This window comes from Chiloscyllium punctatum, chromosome 14 (assembly GCF_047496795.1).
Source record: "Chiloscyllium punctatum isolate Juve2018m chromosome 14, sChiPun1.3, whole genome shotgun sequence".
Taxonomy (NCBI): Eukaryota; Metazoa; Chordata; class Chondrichthyes; order Orectolobiformes; family Hemiscylliidae; genus Chiloscyllium; species Chiloscyllium punctatum.
Window position 1 is genome coordinate 8,652,982 of NC_092752.1, and position 21,875 is coordinate 8,674,856.

Genomic DNA, 21,875 nt, shown 5'->3' on the forward strand with positions numbered 1-21,875 from the left:
GCAGACATGGGGAGACTGTGTAAACCCCACACAGACAGATGCCCAAGGCTTGAATCAAAAGTTTTGGGGCTATTTTGGGATCATTTCATTTTGACAGTGCTGGGCACATGCCTGAAAATTCCTATTGGGCGCTGAGACCACCAGGATATTTGTGATCCCATTGCCAGTGAGAACTTCTGAGGACCAAGTGTGATATTCCTTTGTCTGCTATTTTAATGCAGGATACAGAGACAGAACAGCAGGACAGAATGTTGTAGAGGAGAGTGAGGGGATTAGAGAAAGGGTGTGCCTTTCAATCTAGCAGTAGAAGAGAAATGGGGCTGAGAAAATGAGTGAAATCCAGTGGAACGGGGTCTGACTGGACTACAACCAGACTGGACTGTTGTTGAATCATATCTTCTTCTTCATTCACTTCTTCAATCTTATCCACTTCTTCATCCTCACCCTCATGGTTTCAATCATAGTCCCCAACAGTAAATCAATTAAGAGCAAGCATAGGTATATAATCTCTATTCACAATATCTTCTACTTCATATCCACTTCATACTTTATCCTCATATTTTTCAATTCCTTTCATGTCCATGTACTCAGCCTATTTCAGTGAGATGTCAATACTGCTTTCCTCCAGCTCCTCTCACTGCCCTTCTTCCTCAATCCCTGTGCGCTCCTATTGCTGTGTATGAAAGAAGGAAGTGAGTAAACTGAAGATGGATGAGCAGAGATTAAATAGATGGACAGGACTGTGAGACTCTTGAGTTATGCCACTTAACAGGAATGCCACAGTAATCTTGTAGGAGTTCACTCATGAATGAATTCCTCTGAATAGTGATCAATCCAGATTTAAGAAAAAGATAGATAAATGCATGAGGGAGGAAGGAGTGAAATGAAATGCCGATAGAGTGAGAATGAAGTAAGATTGAAGATGGGTCATATACTCTGTAAACACTGGCAAAGTCCAGTTAGGATAAGCGTCCTTTTGTGTAATTTATATAACTGGCAATGCCTGAAGCTGAGCAAAACTATTTCCAATCTCAGTATCTTGTATGACCATGAGGTTAGCCACCAACCCTGTCTACTTCAAGACTGTTTGCTTCTCCATCCATAGGTCTCTCCATTATGACCTACATCAGCATGTCTACCACTGAAAACCTGACTCATGCTTTGTTATCTGTCTTCTAGGCTGGACTATAATGAGATTCTCCTGGATGGCCTCCCATGTGCCACCCCATAGAAACATGCTCAGCGAATATTCTGTTGCCTACATTTTAATATGTACCAAGGATTGTTTACCCTTTCTGTCTGTGCTTGCTGACTGACATTGGCTCTCAGTCCAACAATATCTCAATTATAAAGTATCCTTGCTTTCAAACCCCTCCCTGTCCTCAGCCTCCCCTATCTCTGTACCCTTCTCCAGCCTGACACTTCTTTGAGAGCTTTGCACTCTTCCAATTCTTGTTGTGCATCCATGATTTTATCCAATCATAGAGCCATAGAGTCGTACAGCATAGATACAGACCCTTCGGTCCAACTAGTCCATGCTGACCATGCTCCCAAACTAAACTCATCCCACTTGCCTGCATTTGGCCTCCAAATCTTTCCTATTCATATATTTATCCAAATGTCTTTTAAATGTTGTAACTGGATCTGCATCCATCACTTTCCCTGGTAGTTCATTCCACACACAAACCAATCTCTGTGTAAAAGCATTGCCCCTTATGTCCTTTTTAAAACTTTCTTCTCTCATCTGAAAATTATGTCCCGTAGTTTTGAACTCCCTTACCACAGGGAAAAGATCCTTGGTATTCACCTTATTTATACCCTTCGTAATTTTATAAACCTCTGTAAGGTCACCCCTCAATCTCCTACACTCCGGTGAATAATGCTCCAGTCTATCCAGCCTATTTTTATAACTCAAACCCTCCATTCCCGGTGACATCCTGGTAAATCTTTTCTGAAACCTCTCCAGCTTAATAATATCCTTCCTATAGCAGGGTGACCAGAACTGCATCACATCACTGGCACCTGCTTTCAGTTACCTATAGTTCCTAAGCTTTGAAAACCCCTCTTCAACCATTACTGTCTCTCTAATTCTCTCTCATCCTTTGGATACCACATTTGACCAAGCTCTTGATCAGTTATCCTTGGTATCTCCCTCTGTGGTTCAATTTCAATATATTTGTACATGCTTTATACATGTTTTATTGAACATCTTCCTTCAATAAGGTACTATATAACTGCAAGTTGTTCTTATACTTTTATCCAGCTGCTACCACTCCTCTATGTTAAATTTCTTTAGGTTAGAAACAGGGAAGTGTAGCGCCCATTTAAAAAGGAAATTAGGAAAAATATTTCCTCTCAGAGCCTCTTGAGTCTCTGGAACACGAACTGAAAAGGCAGTGGAAGCAGAGTTCTTGAATATTTTTAAGGCCAGGGAATATAGATTCATGTTATGGATGTAGGTTTGCTCGCTGAGCTGGAAAGTTCGGTTTCAGACGTTTTGTCACCATACTAGGTAACATCATCAGTGAGCCTCTGGATGAAACACTGGTGGTATGGTCTGCTTTTTATTTATGTGTTTAGGTTTCCTTGGGTTGGTGATGTCATCTCATGTTGTGATGTCATTTCATATGGTGACGTCACTTCCGGTTCTTTTTCAGTTAAGCAAAGTAATGAGAGATTGTCAGGACAAGGCAGGAAGGTGACTTTGAGGTTACACTATGACTTTATTGAGTAGTGGAGAAGCCTTGAGGGACTGAATGACCCACTAACAGTTCCAAATTCACATGGTTGCAGTAATAAAGTGGTTTAGAAACCCATGCAGAATACAGAAGGACCAAGTGAACTTGGACTTTGACTAGATGGTTTGGAAGCTGAACAAGATATGAGAGAGGAAGCAACAACAGCGAGATGACTATGTCTGATAGAACGTCAGTGACCCAAGTGGTCTGTCTTCCTGCAAGCAGTTACAGACGATGATCAACAAGACCAAAGATTCCAACACATGTGTGGGAAAAAAAAGGAATGTAATTTGCAAACTAGATAATGTGAAAATGTTACTGTGTGTGTATGGTTTTGAATAAGTCATTGAGTTAGTCACAGCTGCACAGACTGTGGGTAGAGAAAGTTATAACTGTCACATTAACCAAAGCAAAAAGCACAGAGATAAAACCATCTTTGCAAGGCTTTCCTTCTGCAGTTTGGCTGATCCTGTAGGCTAATTACACTTTGCCCTGCAAGTCCTGTTGATTAACTATTGATTGGTCCTCTATTTCCATGTTTCTTGATATCTTGAATTAACAAAGAACTAAGAGTCATAGTATCAAGAATAGAATGTGAACCAATTGCTAGGAATTCTTCAGATTAATTGTATGGTTAATGCTGCAAGTTGTCGATCTGAAATACACTATCTGAAAGGGTGGCAGAGTCAGATTCAACATGAGCCATTTAAAAAAAGAAACAAATTGGATAAATATCGAACGATTAATTGTTTTCAGCCAAAGGCAGTGCTGTGAGACGGATTGGATAGCTCTTATAAAGAGCTGGCACAGATACGATGGGCTAAACGGCCTTCTGTTGCAGGAGCTGCATCAGTCTATGAATCTTCCTCTCAACCAACAATCAGACAAAAATTAAAATAAGAATAAATGCCCTGATCCAGCTAATATTAACTTCATTTGTCAAAGATAAGAGGAAAAAACACCTGACTTCGGAGATTGGAAGGTTGAGATCAAATAGATTGTGACATTAAATCCCCAAGATGCAGGCATGCCTGAATGCAAACAAACCCTTTCCTATCTACCACCTCACAGTCCTCTCCTTGGAATCTGCAAATACATTTAGCTTACTTGGTAATTCATTCTTAACTCTGTTTCATACCCCTGTGACAAAAATACGAGTGAGATTTTCCTCACAAAAGAAAGTGATTGAAATGACACAGGTATTTTGTATGAAAAATGCGCATTTAAAACTTTTGCGGAGGTAGAGCTGAATGTGTGGGCAACATTATGGAGACTTTAACGCTTTATTAACTGTCCCCTTTTGCTCATTTTGGTTCATATAATGAGAGAATTTGGAGTCAGAATTTCTATCATTTGATTACACTGTAATTACATGCTTGGTGGGTGGTGAATTTACTGAGTTGCTCACCGATGCAAAAGGTATCTGGAGAGGGCCTTATGTGAGGCTTTCCTCATCTAATTCAGTTTACTAATTGGTCCATAATTGGCATATGTCCCAGGCAATATGTGGGAGCACATGGAAATTAAGTGCATTGTTTAAACAGACAGATCTGGGGGGTGGCTGTAACCAGATAAGGAAACAGCATTACATTGCTTGTTCACTTAACTGTCATCGCTCTCTTTTTCCAATCTGATACTTTGCAGAATGTCCACTACTGAAGAGACTGGAATACACAATCATGGCCACTCTCAAATCCTGGAGGATTGATAATATATGGTAAAATCCACCCATTGATTAGCAAGGTTTATATTATGGCCATACTCACTGGAATCATTTGCTATGTCTTAGGTAGATTCACTGCTAGTACTACAGCATGGTGGCTCAGTGGTTAGCACTACTACCTCACAGTGCTAGGGACCTGGGTTCAATTCCAGCCTTGGGTAACTGTCTGTGTGGTGTTTGCACATTCTCCCTGTGTCTGTGCGAGTTTCTTCCAGGTGGTCCAGTTTCCTCCCACAGTCCAAGGATGTACAGGTGAGTTAGCCATGCTAAATTGCCCATATAGAGTTAGGTGTATTAGTCAGGGAGAATGGGTCTGGGTAGGTTACTCTTTGGAAGGTCGGTGTGGATTAGTTTCCACACTGTAGGTAATCTAAGCAATCCTTCTTATTAATATGAGCCTAAGTGGGGAAGCATACACACACAATGCCTTCATCACAATATTGCATTAATCTTGATTAAGGTTTATTACATGGTACTCGATAACTAGTTATATTAAATCTTGGTTATGTGATGGTCATTGGGTGCGACTTATGAGTAAATACTTATACATGGGCTGGACACTTGCAACTGCACCTGCAACTGAGAAATGCAGCAATGCACAAACCCATGGGCCAAGTGAACTCTTCCTCTGCTGCAAATAATGTAATTTCATCAAAGGTTTCTTATCGAAACTCTGCAAAACTTGGAAACTTTGCTGTGCAAACTTCATGCAACTGGGAAATCCTGGCTAAACCACTCAAGCTACAACCTTGCAAACTTGATCACGTTAAGAAATGGCGGTGTGGCAGAACCTTTAACCCTCCAAAATGACTCAGCAACCAAGCAATCAAAAAGACGACACAGAATTTCAATCCGTTCAAGAAAATGATTGCTTCTTTTCTCACCTAAAGGGCAGTCTACAGCAAAGTTGAATAGTAACTATTATGGTGTCATGTCAAACTCTAGTTCAATAATATCCCCAGATACAATTGCAGAAAGAAATTATATTTTCACTTTGCTGTACAGTTATTACATTTTCAGTGGAGAATGGTTAGCAACATACTGTCTGGAAGTTTTCGAAAAACTGAATTAAAGGAAGAGAGTGTGCAACAAGCCTGGGTTTAAATATTAAAGAATTTGTCTCTAGTGGCATTATTAACATGCACAAGAGAAACATTTATAAAGAACATTAGATCTGTTCTACCTGGCTTGGGTGCTTGTTAGGATTGGATAGGTGGTTAGCAAAATTGGGTTCACACCAACAAAACAGTTTTTGACCCTCATTCCAACTGAGGTAGACGTAGAACCTGCCTCCTCACCCTACCTGAAGCAAAAATTATGTCACTTTGCTGTGAGTAATCATCGAGGTGTTACATTCAGGTAGAGGATTCAATGAATCAGTAGAACTCTTTCACGTCAGAGGGCTGTAGTGGTTGGAACATTACATTTCTTCAAAGGCTGATATAGACAGATTTTAAATGCAGGAATCAAGCATTATGGGGAAAGGGCAGGAAAGTGGAGTTGAGGTTGAGGAGATCAGCCATCATTACATAAAATGGTGGAGCAGACTCAATAGCCTACTCCTGCTCCTGTGTCATATAGCCTTATGGTCTAACTTAAGTACACAACAACTGGTTTGGTTACAATTACTATTCCCCCACTGAAATTGTAGGGATGGGATATCATTTGGAATGTTGATAGTCCTGTGAGATTTAGAGGAGGCTCAGCAGTCATAGAACATAGAATATTCCAGCGCAGTACAGGTCCTTCGGTCCTTGATGTTGCACAAAACTGTGAAACCAATCTGAAGCCCATCTAACCTATACTATTCCATTTTCATCCATATGTTTATCCAATGGTAATGCCACATTATGTACACACATCAGGACCCTCCCTAGTGACTCTGATGTTCCTCCTTTGGTATGTCTTCAGATGGTTTGTGACAGCTCTTGGGTGCCAACTGGTAGGTAACTTGCACCTAAGATGATGCTTTGTGCAATGAATGTAAATTGCCTTTTTTCCCACTGGATTGTTCCAAATCCATGACCAGTAAAGCTTAAAAATGAATTGATCATCAAGAATTCCAATGAGTGCTCTGACCACTGTATCTCAGGTGATAAGTCTATGACTTGGGAAGTTAATTCCCAGAGAATCTACTTGAGGTGAGGGCAGGATTCAGGAAGACTCTTGACAACCTTTCTTGATGATCAATTCATTTTTATTGTAAACATATCTGCCCGGTAACTTTGCACATTAATAAGCCACTTGGGGGAGATACCAGGAGAAGGAAACTACAGGACTTCACGTCATGCCTTCAGGGACAGAATTGAAAGAAATGCAACATCTACATGTTTATCAGCTGAACAGAGAAATCACACGATTTCTACATATCACAACTGTTTAGACTCTGAAAAATGTGACAGCTTCAACTTTAACTGCACCTTTAACTGCATAAAATGTCTCAAGTATCCTTCATAGAGATGAAAACAATCACAACTTTAGTGAAAGAAGATTTAAAGGTGCAAGTTGAACAGATGGGAAGCTTTGAAAAGTAAGGAGAGGTAACAAAGCAGAAGGTCCAATTGTGAGTGCTTCAATTGTGGACCAAGAGCTATTGCATCCACAGTGGAGTGGATGTTCAGTCAAATGTCTGGAGGGTACACAGTGGAAGTTCAGCACTTGTGAAAGGCTGTTGAATAAAGAAGGTGCAAGACCATTGTTGTGGGGGACAGAGTCTGCAGGGAAGGATGGTGAAATGGATTCATTGCAGGATCGGCACTTGAGCTTACTGAAGGTAACATATGGAGAGGAATATAATGGAGCCTCGCTGGTTGGGGATTACAGTTTTGGGTGAGTTTCAATTTCTGAAGGGCAGAATGCATGATGGCAGCAAAGAGCCCTTAGAGACAGTGGAGTCTACAAGTGACAGAGGATGATGATTGCTTTCAGTTGCTGTTGTTACAAATGAAGGCCGAGAGGCTGCACAATGGGAATAGGTGCTCTAATCAATGGCTGGTATGTCGAACCAAACAGAACATCAAGGTTGGTACCCACAAATAAAGGTCAAGGAGTCAACCAGGGATGGTGATAGGAGCCAACATTCAGTGTTCTTTTAGTGACCTTGAACAAAATGCCCTGAGTCTTGCAGATATTGAATTGACGTGTCGTTAGCTAACAGCAAAATTGATTGAGGCATGCAGATTTGTGGAGGATGGGTAGATGATTGCATGCTTCAGAAAAACCATCCCCAGATCTATGAATGATGAATAATGCAGCTGACAACAAGGAAGAGATTTCTACTCATACCTGAGGTAACTTTCGAAAGGCAGGAGGAGTAGCCATTGAAGGTGACATGCTAACCTTTTGGACAGGTAGTAGTCAGCCCAGGCCTAAAATAATGAGATGGATGTTGGAGGACAATAGAGTGATTAAGCAGGCAGGAAGGTCCAGAAAGGTGAGAAGGGGTGCCATGTTTGGCTGCAGTGACATTTGAACCAGGCAGTTCCAGGCATTGTGTGCTGAGTCCGTACTGAAATTAATATTTGCTTCAGTGTAAGTGGTGATGCTCTGTAAAATTTACCTCAAACCAAATTGTAAAAAACTCCTTTATATTACTGAACTGGCATCAACAATTGCCGTACAATCACTGGCATTCCTCTTAACATATTCCAGCCACCTCCGCAGTTTGTTAAAATCTTCAGTGCTGGTGTTTCAAAGGAATCAGCCCTGTGATACAATATAAGTCAAGCACAAATGCATGAAGTATATATATAAAATAATATAGCTCTCAGCCTTGCAGAACGAGCAGCATCATAAATAATGTAGAATCAGTCATGCCTGTCATTTAATGATGTGCTACGCATCATTCACTTATAATAGTACAATGTACTTAATGACAGAGGACAAAGTTGGTACTAGCACAGACATGCTAACTTATAAGTTCTATATATTAGCAGAAGTCAGTAATAACTGAAGTTATAAAATGATATAGGACTGGCAGAAATCCTAAGACTCTTGAAATTCTTGATTCATTCTTTGGAAACATCAAGATACTAGCTTCTAGCTTCCAACACCAAGATAACTTAAAATTCTGCTGTTCACCATGTGTTTCTATTGCCCTGTCTTCATAAACCCTAATGCCTCTTGTGTAAATCTATCGATCTTAATCTTGAATGCACTAACAACTGATCATCCATAGCCCTCTAGGTAGACAATACAAAGCCTCAATGCCACCTGAATGAAGAAATATGTTCTTATCTCAATCCCAAATAGCAGACCACCCTGTCCTGAGATTACAACCTCTAGTTTTAGACTCTCTCAAGCAGGGAAACAGCACCTTAGTTTCTACCATGTTAAGCCTTATAAGATATGGGTGGCACGGTGGCGCATTGGTTAGCACTGCTGCCTCACAGCACCAGAGACCCATGTTCAATTCCTACCTCACTGTCCGTGTGGAGTTTGCACATTGTCCGCGTGGTTTCCTCCCACAGTCCAAAAATGTGCAGGTTAGGTGAACTGGTCATGCTAAATTTCCTGTAGTGTTAGGGGGAATGGGTGGGTGTGTGGGCTTGTTTGGCCGAAGGGCCTGTTTCCACACTGTAAGTAATCTAATTGTATATATTCCATTGAGACAAGTTCTTGTTCTTATAAACTCTGAAGAGTACAAACCTCTTGTCAACTGACCTTCTCAACTCATTTGACTGTATGTAAATTGAGTTTTCACCAATCTTCTGCCAAAGTTAATCCAGCTGACTAAGAGAATGTGCAATGAATTCTATCCCTGAGTTGCCTTTGCAATCCATATGAAACAGTTAGGGATGTCTCCTGCTCTGTATAAAGATGAAACAGTTGTTTCTGAAGCTACAAATTCATATCAGCAAATTACTTCTTCCCCCCACCATCCTAAATATATCCCTCAGTTCAAAATATTCCAACAAACTAAAATTGTCAACCACAGTGTGTTAATGATTTGGAGATGCCGGTGTTGGACCGGGGTGTACAAAGTTAAAAATCACACACCACCAGGTTATCAACTACCTGATGAAGTAGCAGTGCTTCAAAAGCTAGTGCTTCCAAGTAAACCTGTTGGACTGTAACCCTGTGTTGTGTGATTTTAACAGTGTGTTAAGGGAGGGCTTTCTTGAAGTTTGCAAGAAATCACAAAGGAAAAAGCATAATGGATAAACATATAAATGAAGAGATTGCATTTTACTAAATTGTTATTAGAAACCAATGACAATTCAGTAAAGACATTCTTTAAATGAGGAACGTATAGTTAGGTAAGAATACTTAAGGCTTAGAAATAAGTCACTTGCCACAACATATCTATGTTGACCTTAAGTTTCATATGAGCCTTTTTCCACCCCTCTTCATCTCAACCCATCAACATATTCTGCCCTTCCTTGTTGCTTTGTGTGTGTTATCAAGTTTCACCTGTAATGCATCTATGCTATTCACCCTCACTGTCATCTGTAGCAGTGAATTCTACATTCGCTGAGTAGAGAAGTGGATCCTGAATTCATGTTACTAGCTCAGGTAACTATCTCAGATCTCTCTTCGGGCATCTTTTCTAGAGAATTAGAATCACAGCTCGTTCACTTTTCCTGATTGGTACGATGTCCTAGTTCTGAAATCATTCTGGTAGATCTTTCTTGCATCTCTAGTGTGTTACATCACACAGACTTGAGGCTGTGTTAGATTTTTTAATCCATAAAGGAATCAGGGGTTATGGGGAAAAGGCAAGAAAGTGGAGTTGAGGATTATCAGATCGACCATGATCTCATCAAATGGCAAAGCAGACTTGATGGCCTGACTGGTTCCTCAGTCGTATGTTTAGGACATAATGTTGTTGCTAACGAGGGAGAAAGATAAGGAGCAGAATGTGGGAAAACTGAGAAGTGACCATTTTAGTTCTATTATCAAGGCCTTTTGCTGGAAGGCTAAATCATGGCTGTCCACTTTCCCTTTCAGCTGAAAGAGTGATGTTGTATGTGTGATTACATTTGAATGAAGAACACTATCTGTTTCACAAAAGAAAGGGCAATAAAATAATTGAAATCACTGCCCAGGGCGAGATTCAGAATCCAGGTATCTAGCTTCCTGTTTACAGTTCTCAGTCTCCCAAATACAATCATTAGCCAGCACACAACAATCTCATACTTCAGAGAATAATATACAATTGATGGAAAGACATGAAAGAAATGTACTGTACCCTTCGAATGCCTTCCTGGGAATCCTTCACCGATGTTTCTGTGCCGTTACCTTTGTTGATCATCCTCCACATTTGGGCGTACATATTATCCCTCTCAAAGGGGTTCATTCCTTTCACACGGACATGCTCATATACTGCTGACTCCATTACTGTGCCGTAGGGAATGTCTGTTTGCTTGGATAGATCTTGCAGGGACCTTGAGTTGAGAGAAACGACAGGATAAATAAACACGGTCCCATTCAAAAAAATAAATCCTACTGGCTCAGCATAAAGTTAAGTGTGGATTACCCATGTCCAAAAACACTTACATTTTACTGGAGGACAACTGTAAGGCAAAATTGGTTTACAATTGATTGATGAAACGTTTTGTTGATCTTTGAAGTACTTGATTGGGAACCTATGAGTAGAACTTTCAGTTGTCAATGCAGCACAGATAGTTTTGCAAGGCACATGCCAATGGAGTCAAAGAAAGACCAGCCTTTGGATTATAGTACATTTACAGTCTTACAGTAACATAGATGCATAGAGATATACAGCATGAAAACAGACACTTCAGTCCAACTTGTCCATGCCAACCAGATATCCTAAATTAATCTCAGCCCATCTGCCAGCATTTGGCTTATATCCCTCTATGACTTGATGAGAACTTGGTCTACCTGGAACTTGGTCATGGTGAGAAATTTCCAGGCAGAAGCAGATATCTCAAAGCATTCCTGAAGCAGTTAAATATTTCTGTTCACTCATAGCAGTCTCTGCCTTGCGATGGACCAAAATAGAAAAGGCTCATTTGGGAAGAAACTAATCACATTGAGAGATTTTGTACGTAACATGCAGAGGGAAAGTTGAGTCAATAGAGGCAATGCATAAATCTCCAAACAGCTCGATGACATGACCCTTCAAGTACAACTGTGCCACCCATCACGCCCCCAACGTGTGACCGAATCTGCAGATCATGCATTGACTTTATCAGGTACCTCAGAATCTATCAAGCAGGAGTGAAGCGAGTCAACAAAAGACCATAGAAAGAGGAAATAAGTACAACACTGCAGGGAAGGAGGTAAAATAAAAGGATTCAACAACTTGAAGTGCTGTCTTCTGCATACACAGGTGAGAGATCCATTGATGAAGCCCTCATCCAGAGATTTGCTACCTCTGGTCTCAATTGCTGTAAGATGCCCTTGATGGCTATCACCAGGCCTGAACTGTTATCCTCAGCTCATGCAATACATAGTTACTAATACTCCAACTCCTTCCTAGTCCTGTTCACCTACATTGGTTCCCACTCTAAAAATACCTCAACATTAAACTATCAGCTTTTTTTTCCCCAAGCCCTTCTATGACCTTGACATGTTATAGGGACAAGTGTAATGACCTCTAGCATGACAACTCGCTGAGATATTTCTGTTCATTTAACTCTTGTCTTCACTGTGTTGGATTTTCACCACTCCACCATGAGTGGCTGTGTCTTACCTGGGTCTTAACTCTGGAATTCCCTCTCTAAACCTCTCTGAGCCTTTGCCTCTGCTCCCTTTAGAAGTTTCTGAAAACCTTGGTCCAAGCCTGTCTTAACATCTCCTTCTGTTGCTTGATGTCTAAATCTCTTTGATAACTCTCCTGTGAAATGTTTTTTGCTTTGTAAAAGGTGCAATATAAATGCAATTGTTGTTGCTGTCAGTATGAGGGACGTTGGTCAAGGTTTTAAAGCAGGCTGCTTTCCCTCTTGATTGGTCTGCAAAGGAAACCAAAGAAAGAAAATGGATAAATGAAAACTCTTTGATTTCATTTGCTTTATTTACCAATCATTAATCATTGTCATGGATTGGACATACCATAAGACATTAAGGATTAGGAAAAGGAGCAGATTGTTCAGTCCCTTGAGCCTGTTCTACCATTCAATTGGATCATGGCTGATCTGACATTCCTCACATCCAATCTCCTGCATTTCCCCAGAACCTGTCATTTCCTGAATGATCAAGAATCTGTCTCAGCCTTCAATGTACACAAGGACTCTGTCCCCACAGCTCTCTGTGGCAAGGAGTTTCAAAGACTCACAACCCTCTGAAAGAACAAATTCCTCCTCATCTGAGTCTTAATTTGGTGCTCCTTTATTCTGAGACTATGCCCTCTGATATTAGACTCTTCATGAAGGGAAACATCCTCTCAGCATTTACTCTGTCAAGCCCCTTAAGAAACCCATATATTTCAGTGAGATCACCTCATTCTTTTAACCTCACAACCTGTTGAACCTTTGTCTAAATCCATGTTGAAGTTGATGCTCACCCTTAACCCACTTTCGGATTCCAACAATCATGAACTTTCTTCTTCACACACACCACTGGAAATCTTTTTAAAAGTTACAGCAGTTTTCAATAAGGCATGACGTTTTTTTAATCATAATGTACATGAATAAATCTTATGAACAATGGAGCTGGCCTGTAAAATTAATTTGATATTAATGAAATGCTGCTAACTGATGAGGCAGCAGAATTTTTAGGCCAAATCTTTTTAATAATGAATTTTTATAAAAGTCTTGATGAAATATTTTTAGCTTCTACCTTCACCCATATTTATATCCTCGACTTCAATTTGCTTAGTACAAATATTTTTAAAAGTGATTCAATTTCAGTGTTTTGCTGTTCCTTGTACTTCTTTCAACTTAGGGGACTTGATTTGTCCCTCATAATGTAGCGGACATGACCCTGGGCAAATGGAGTGCAGATTGGTGACCACTTTGGGAAAAATTTGCATTCAGTCTGCAAGCATGGTCCTGAGTTTCTGGTCAATGCATAATTTGATAATCCCTCTTGCTCTCTCACTGACCTCTATATCCTTGGCCTGCACTAATGAAATTCAACACAAGCCTATGGAGTCAACTCAAGGGAACGCCACACTTTTAGTCCAATTAGAAGTCATTAGACTTGAAGCGTTAATGGAAAGATTAGAGTCAGAGTCATAGAGATGTACAGCACCTTCTGTTCACCTCATCCATGCCGACCAGATATCCGAAATAAATCTCATCCCATTTGCTAGCACTTGGCCCATATCCCTCTAAGTCCTTCCTATTCATATACCCATCCAGATGCCTTTTAAATATTGTAATTGTACCAGCCTCCACCACCTTCTCTGGTAGCTCATACCATACATGCACCACTCTCTATGTGAAAATGTTGCCCCTTAGTTGCCTTTTAAATCTTTCCCCTCTCATCCTAAACCTATGTCCTCTAGTTCTGGACTCCCCCACCCCAGGAAAAAGACTTTGGCTATTCATCCTATCCATGATTTTATAAACCTCTATAAAGTCATCCCTCAGCCTCCAAAGCTCAAGCCTATTCAGCGTCTCCCTATAGCTTGAACCCTCCAACCCTAGCAACATCCTCGTAAATCTTTTCTGAACCCTTTCAAATTTCACAACATCCTTCCTATAGGAAGGAGACCAGAATTGCACACAATATTCTAGAAGTGGCCTAACTGATGTCCTGTACAGTTGCAACATGGCCTCCCAACTCCTATACTTGATATTCTGGCCAATAAAGGAAAGCATACCAAATGCCTTCTTCATTATTCTATCCACCTGCGACTTCACTTTCAAGGAACTATGAACCTGAACTCCAAGCTGTCTTGGTTTAGCAACACTCCCCAGGACCTTACCATTAAGTCTATAAGCCTTGTCCTGATTTGCCTTTCCAAAATACAGTTCCTCACATTTATCTAAATTAAACTAAATTAAACATTAACTCTATTTCTCTCTTCACAGATGCTGCAAGATCTGCTGAGCCTCTACTGCATTTTCTGCTTTTATTTTTACCACCTGTGATTTTGCTACCAAACCACACTGACTGAGAACTATTTTCTTGTCAATTCACTGTCCCTGGGTCAGCACTGTGGATGTGTCTACAATCTGGGGACTGTCAGGGTTGAACAAGACAGCTCATAGGTAGAAGCTTTGAAGAGGGTACAAAAGAGGTTTGTTCATAGAATTCCTACAGTATGGAACAAGGCCATTCAGCCCAGCAAGCCCACAACAATTTTCTGGAGAACATCTCACCCAGACTAACCCCACTACCCTATTCCTGCATTACTCATGGCCAACCCACCGAACATGCACATCTTTGGACTGTAGGACGAAACCAGAGAACCTGGAGAAAACCCACGCAGACACAGGGAGAATGTCCACACAGACAATAGCTGGAGACTGAAATTGAACCCTGGCTGCTGGAACTGTGAGGCAGCAGTGCTAACAACTGAACCACCATGCCACCCTATATTAGGGTGTTGCCTGGATTGGATTGGAATGTATTAGCTGAAAGGAGAGTTTGGACAAACTGGGATTGTTTCGTTAGAGCATGGGAGGCTGACGTCAACCTGATAAATGTATATAAAACTATGACAGCCATAGATAGGGTGGATAGTCTTTGTCCCAGGGTAGAAATGCTAAACACTAGGGGGGCATAGGTTGAAGATGAGAGGGGGAAAGTTTAAAGAAGATGTGCGAGGTATTTTATTTTACACACAGTGTGGTAGGCATCCTAATACACTACCAGGGGAGGTGATAGAAGCAGTTTAAGAGGCATTTAGACAGACATGTAGACAGGTAGTGAAGAGAGGGATTGGACCATGTACAGATGGATGGAACTAGTTTAGATTGGCATCATGGTTTGCACAGACATGGTGGGCCGAAGGGCCTGTTCTATGTCCTATTGTTCTCTCACCACCATCTCCAGAGAAGTTAGAGATGGCTATTTAATGCCGGCCCAGCCAGTGACGCCTGTCTCCTGTGATAGAGTTAATACAAATCGACTATGTCATGTCTTTACAAAAAAAGAGTTAATGCTTCCATCCTTTTTTAATCCTCTCCCCATCTGACTCCCAGTCTCTTTGGTAAAACTACTGATTTCATATTCTCACCCACCTCCAGAACAATAGCACCTACAACAGAATCACAACATTAATCTAAAATAAGGCATCAATTGCTTGATTGCTGCGGATTTACAGTTGAACTTAATGAAACCGAATATCACTAGAAAACTTCTTATAACACTTTCAGGGTTATTTATAGATTCAGGCTTTCACTGTTTGCAGCTCACCACCACCTTCTCAAGGGCAGTTAGGAATAAGCAATGCTCACATCCCTGAGGTTTGGGGGGAGGTGGAGTCTGGTTGGGGGACAGGAGGACTACAGGAGGGGAGGTCTTCCTGTTATTACCCCAATAAAGACTGATAAGGGTGAGATGTGGACAGACTTCACATCATGTCGCTGATTTGTACACAACTGATGCCCGCCCAATGACCTCCTGACCTGAGGAAGGATGTTCTGTCTGTACAGGGAGTACCATGAAGGTTAATCAGACTGATACCTGGGATGGCAGGGCTGAGGGATGAAGAGTAACTGGATCGGTTAGGAGTATGGTCATTGGAGTTTAGAGGGGGGAATCTCATAGAAACCTGTAAAATTCAGACAGGACTAGACAGAGTAGATGCAGGAAGAATGTTCTGAATCATCAGAGAGTTCAGAACCAGGGGTCACAGCCTAAGTGTAGGGGGTAGGCCATTTTTGAGATTAGAAGAAATTTCTTCCCCCAGATAGAGGTGAGCCTGTGGAGTTCTCTGCCATGGAAGCCACTTGAAACCAAAACATCGATATTTTCACCAAAGAGTTAGATATAGTTCTTACCTCAAAAGGGATCAAAGGGCATGGGGAGGAAGCGGGAACAGGGGTCTGAGCTAGAAGATCAGCCAGGATTATTTTGAATGGTGGGGCAGGTATGAAGGGCCAAATTGCCTACTCCTGCTCCTAATTTCTGTGTTTCAAGGGTCTCACCTTGACGCTGCTGAAATTCACTAGCAGTGGGCATCTAGTCACCCCAGGGGTGGCCCAGTTCAGGGGACCGAGACAGAATACCACTCTCAGGATCCTTTATCCCTGGAAAGGCACTAAATTCCAGCATGTCTTTCATAGCTGGAGGTGGGAGGGCTTTTCCATGCACTCTCCCACCAATGGGCTAGACCCCTGTCACCTTCATTAAATCCCAACGTCAGGCACAGTGATGTATTTCTTCAAAAGAAGTCTGGTTTACTCAAAGTGAGAGTTGATAAGGCTCCCATACACAATACTAACCTACCAATGCCAAACTCACGGGGCTGGATTCCCTCTGGCTCTAATCCTGGCAAATAATCCTGCTCAAAATATTAACCTATGTTTTCTTTCCTTCTTCCATGTCCTTTTAACATCTGGAAGCCTAAACACTCCTCACAATGAGACCTTGGTGTTTAAGCCAGGACAGCTCTTTCCGTTATCAACTCCTTTGAGAGGGGCAGGGCACCTCAGTGAACGGTGCAGGGTGTAACCCCAGCAGTTGACTGTCCTTTTGACCAAAAACTCACCCATCAGCCACCTCAGCTTTGGGCAGGGTGGTGAGTGGAGCTCATATTAAATACTGACACCGATGGAAGCATTGCTGTTATACAATCTGGGGGTTCTGCTGAGTTCAGTTGTGTCTTTCTGCATGACTTCAGGAAGATCTACCAAAGCCAACGCAAAAAGTCATGGAAATCTCCATTGCATACTACACCTTGCACATAACACGTTTTCAGAATCTTTTGCAGTAGTTCTGGACAAGAGTTGGACCTCTTGTACAAATCTATGCCCATGAATTTTACTCCTATTTTTCAAGCTTTTGAGAAAGGTTTTAAGCTGAAACTGGTTATCTTGGGGGTCAAGGACTCTAATCAGAGTCTACTGATAGCTTTTGGAAGCAATTTTCTTTTGAACTTACCCAGAAACTGCAAATGGTTTCATATAGTTATTTCCAAGTCAGTTTCTTTTATTTAGAATTGACCTGCTCACAGACAGTTCATAGGACATTCTGGTTAAACATACTAATTTGCTTCTTCTTAAGTCCACTTTTAGCTGTATCAATGAAACCACCTTGTAATCGCTCTTAAGTGTACAAATTAATATTTTTATAAAGCAACAGAAAATGTTCTTAAAATGCATTTTGAAATGATCTCTCATCTTGCTGGCTAGGTTTGTGTTCATTAGTATGCAAATGTAGCTCAAGTATATTCAGATTGCTGAACGTGCCCTCAGCAGGCCCTCGACTGCGTGGCATAGTTTGTACGGTTACAGACAGACATCAGAAGAATACAGAAGAGAGTACCATCACTTATCACCTTCTCCATCTCTTCTAGGGATATGCTTGCTGCTGCTACTCTTGTGTGCAAACCAACTTGAAACAAATTTCAGGACCTCTTACACCTTTGTTCCACACTATCTCCTGGCCATCTGTTACTCCTTAATTAAGAGAACAATTCAAGGTCAAGTTGAGAATTCAACTTGGCTGTGCATTTGATTTTCTCCTCAAGGTTAACTTCATTTTACTCACTTACTTCTGAACTGTCATCAATGATGAGCAAGGAGATGTACCTCTCCTCTGAGTCACTAGCCAGAGAAGCTGGTGCATTCATTAAAAATAAACTCTCTATTAAAGTTCCATTATAGCCACCTAAAGGACACAGCTCGCATTTTTATTCCTGTTAATTTGTCGATGAGAAAGAAATGTGAACTTGTTGTATTCATTTCCTAATTGGGTTTCCTACCATAAAATTATATTCAAAGAAATTTAACAGCCTTAGGAAATGTGGCCTCATATGCACATTGGAGGATAAAAAGCACACCAGGCACAATTTTCAGGAAAAAAACCAAGCTCATTTTCTTCTGATGCCCCAGCTAGTATTTGTCCTTCAATAAACATCACAAAGAAACCAAGTTGCCTTATTTTTATTCATATTGCTATCTTTGGAATCTTGCTGTGCACACATTGGCTATCATGTTCCCCACAATGGTGATTGTTTTCTGAACGGACTTTGTTGGCCGTAACAGACTTTGGGACATATTGACGTTGTGAAAGGCTCAATGTAAATGCAAACTGGTTTTGTTTCACTGAATACAACACTGCAATAGTCCACAGAAAGAGCTGGAGAGATTTGACAGGTCTGGTAGCATCTATGGAGAGAAAAACAGAGTTAACGTTTCGGGTTTGATATGGCTCTTCTTCAGAACTCAGGATTTTCCCAGATCCACATTATTCTGCTTTTATTATAGTAGTTTACATTGGTCGGTAATCCTTAATGTTGACTTGCAAGGAATAAGAAGGTACATAAGTACACACTGAAATGAAGCAGATGAATACTATAAACAGTCACCCTTTGTATTTTTTTTCAATTGTATATTCTGTTTCTTATGATTCATCCTGTTTTGCTGTTTTATTTTCATATCCTGCTCATACAACCCAATAACCCTTCAGAAGATCAAAATAGCATTGGATTTGTTTTTTTCTGTAAGTTATGCAGCACGGTGGCACACTGGTTAGCACTGCTGCCTCACAGCGCCAGAGACCCAGGTTCAATTCCCACCTCAGGCAACTGTCTGAGTGGAGCTTGCACATTCTCCCTGTGTCTGTGTGCGTTTGCTCCGGGTGCTCCGGTTTCCTCCCACAGTCCAAAAATGTGCAGGTTAGGTGAATTGGCCATGCTAAATTGCCTGTAGTGTGGGGTGAATGGGTCTGGGTGGGTTGCTCTTTGGAGGGTCGGTGTGGACTTGTTGGGCCAAAAGGCCTGTTTCCACACTGTAAGTAATTTAATCTTAATACTTCAATCCAATTTGGAACAATAAAGATATGTTTTCCATAAATATCGCAGGTTATGTTGCTCAGGCAATTTATTGTTCTGAATGGATGTTTCCTTTGATTAAAGACATGAAAACTAAAACTGAAATGGATATGTAAATAGGATTTTGCCATTTATTTTTCTAAAAAAGTGAAGGTTAGGATTCTGAGTAGGTTCAAAATTTCACTTTGATCAGTCTGAAATTCGAAACTTTCAAACATAAAGTTGAATTTTATAAGTAAGAATTGGCATTTACACAGCACCTTCAGCAAAATAGAACATCCCAAAGTGCTTTGTCAGTATGAAATCAGACAAATGGTGACTTGTTGGCCAAAGCATGAGATGTTCAGACAGATGACAAAAAGATGCAAGCCTCAAGGAGGATCTTAAAGGAGCAGAGAATGTGTTGAGAGGTGGAAATATTTAGAGAAGGAAATTTAAGGCACAAACAGCAGAAGGCTGGGGTGCCAAAAGTGGAATGAAGGAGATGGATTATAAAGTCAGAGTTTGGGGAATTCAAGGTCTTCTGAGGATTGGAGGGCTGGAGATAGTGACAGAGTCTAGAAAAGGCATTTAATATATCATGTTGTGCTACACAAGTCTATTCATGCAGAAAAATGCAAAATAAATGATCAACTCCCACATCCTTCTGTTTCAATTCAATGCATTTGCTCATCAGGTTCAGTGTGGTGAATTGCCATTTTTGGTTGCTTAATCACTTTTGATTTAGTGCCAGATTTCACTGAATTAAATGAACTGAATTCTAGTATCCCAGCAATCGTCCTCCCTACCTCCAGAACCCTCATGATTTTGACAAATTCTCTCAAGTCTGCTCAGGTTAGAAGTCCTCATCTCTGACATTATCCATGAACTCATTTCTATTTGTGTTCACTTTGCCTCCACAAAACCATAAGACTATAAATATTTGAGCAGAATTAGGCCATTTGGCCAAAAACGTCTGCTGTACCACTTGATCATGGCTGGTGTAACCTTTCATCCCCTTTACTAATCAATGAGGTAAACTGTGCTCAGGACCTAAATAGAAAATAGAGGATGAAGCAGAAAGAGATGAGTGAAAGAATAGAGTGGATGCAGTGATAGATGCATGTGAGATTTGCTAAAGGCCACAGTAGATGATTTCACTTTGTTCAGGTTTTGTGGTTTACACTGAGAACTGCTGGATGTTGTGGTTGCGATTGATTTTATTTCAGAAGGGTGAAGAATGAGCAAGGCCGTGGAAGGGATTTGGAACAGTGCTTAAAAATGAAGAAGGAATTTATTGATCAATTTCCGAGAATTTTGAATCAATCAGTAAACTTATAAGCTTTGAATGTGGCAGAAACACATGGATGCAAGCTTCTGAAGTTACAAATAAATGAAATGCAAGATTACTCTTTAGTAGAACATTTAATCCCGGTTCCCAAACAAAAACTCTTAACCTGACAATAATCTGAGACACTGACACCAGGCGAATCTTTGCGAGGTCTCTGCAGCAGATCTTATTCTCACATTTCTCATTACCGTTCCACACTTTCAAACCTAAATTCTAAGCTAACTTCAAATAATGTTTGAAGGGGTGGCACAGTGGCTCAGTGGTTAGCACTGCTGCCTCACAGCGCCAGGGAGCTGGGTTCGATTCCAGCCTCGGGCGACTGTCCGTGTAGAGTTCACACATTTTCCCCGCGTCTGCGTGAGTTTCCTCCCTCAGTCCAAAGATGTGCGGGTTAGGTGAATTGGTCATGCTAAATTGCCCGTAAAGTTAGGTGTATTAGTTAGGCGGAATGGGTCTGGATGGGTTGCTCTTCGGAGGGTTGGTGCGGACGAGTTGGGCCGAAGGGCCTGTTTCCACACCGGAGGAAATCTAATCTAGTCTAATGTTGATATTGTTGCACACCTCCTGTGCAGCTGTAACCTTGTATGCCTCATTCTGTCTCAGCATCTATGATCTGTATGTTCTTGTTTGCTATGATCTACCTGCTCGCAAAACAAAACTTTTCACTGTACTTAGGTACATGTGACTACAATAAATCAAATCAAATCAAATCATATCAAATACCCTTACAACTCTCTGAGATTCCTATCCTTTTTGGATACTTGTCTCTTTTACAATGTCAATTTCTTTTGTTCTGGCTCTGGTGGTTTAGCTTCAGCCGCCTAGGCCCTGAACTCTAGAACTCCCTACCTAATCTTTTCTATCTCTCCTGTTTATTTCACTCTCTCATCCTTAAGGCACTCTTCAAACTCTCTCTCTCTCTTTCTCTGACCAAGACTTCCATCACTTTGGACGACAATGGTTCAAAAAGACACATCTCCATGACCTGGTTGGCATGGACCAGTTTGGGCCAAAGGGCCTGTCTTCCTGCTGTAGCATTCTATGACTCTATGACCTTTTCAAGGGCAACAGGGGATGGGCAATAAATGTTGGCCAGCCAGCGATGCCCACAAAGAATTAGAAAAACATGTCTCAATATCATTGCTTAGAATCCTGTGGAGGATAGAGTTTCAGCCATTGGCTGGAGAACCTGAGTGGAGTGTGCGTTCTCATGGTGGTTAAAGAAAG

The 21,875-nt window shown here is 41.1% G+C and overlaps 1 protein-coding gene across 2 annotated transcripts in view; it reads right to left on the bottom strand.

Annotated features, from left to right (window-relative positions):
• The window catches only part of grid2 (glutamate receptor, ionotropic, delta 2), a 978,162-nt gene that overhangs the window by 81,292 nt on the left and 874,995 nt on the right, over positions 1-21,875 (bottom strand). For both annotated transcript variants that reach the window (XM_072583858.1, XM_072583857.1), the window contains one exon: positions 10,652-10,847. In XM_072583858.1, coding sequence (XP_072439959.1) covers positions 10,652-10,847 — 196 coding nt within the window. The remainder of the gene's footprint in view (positions 1-10,651; positions 10,848-21,875) is intronic.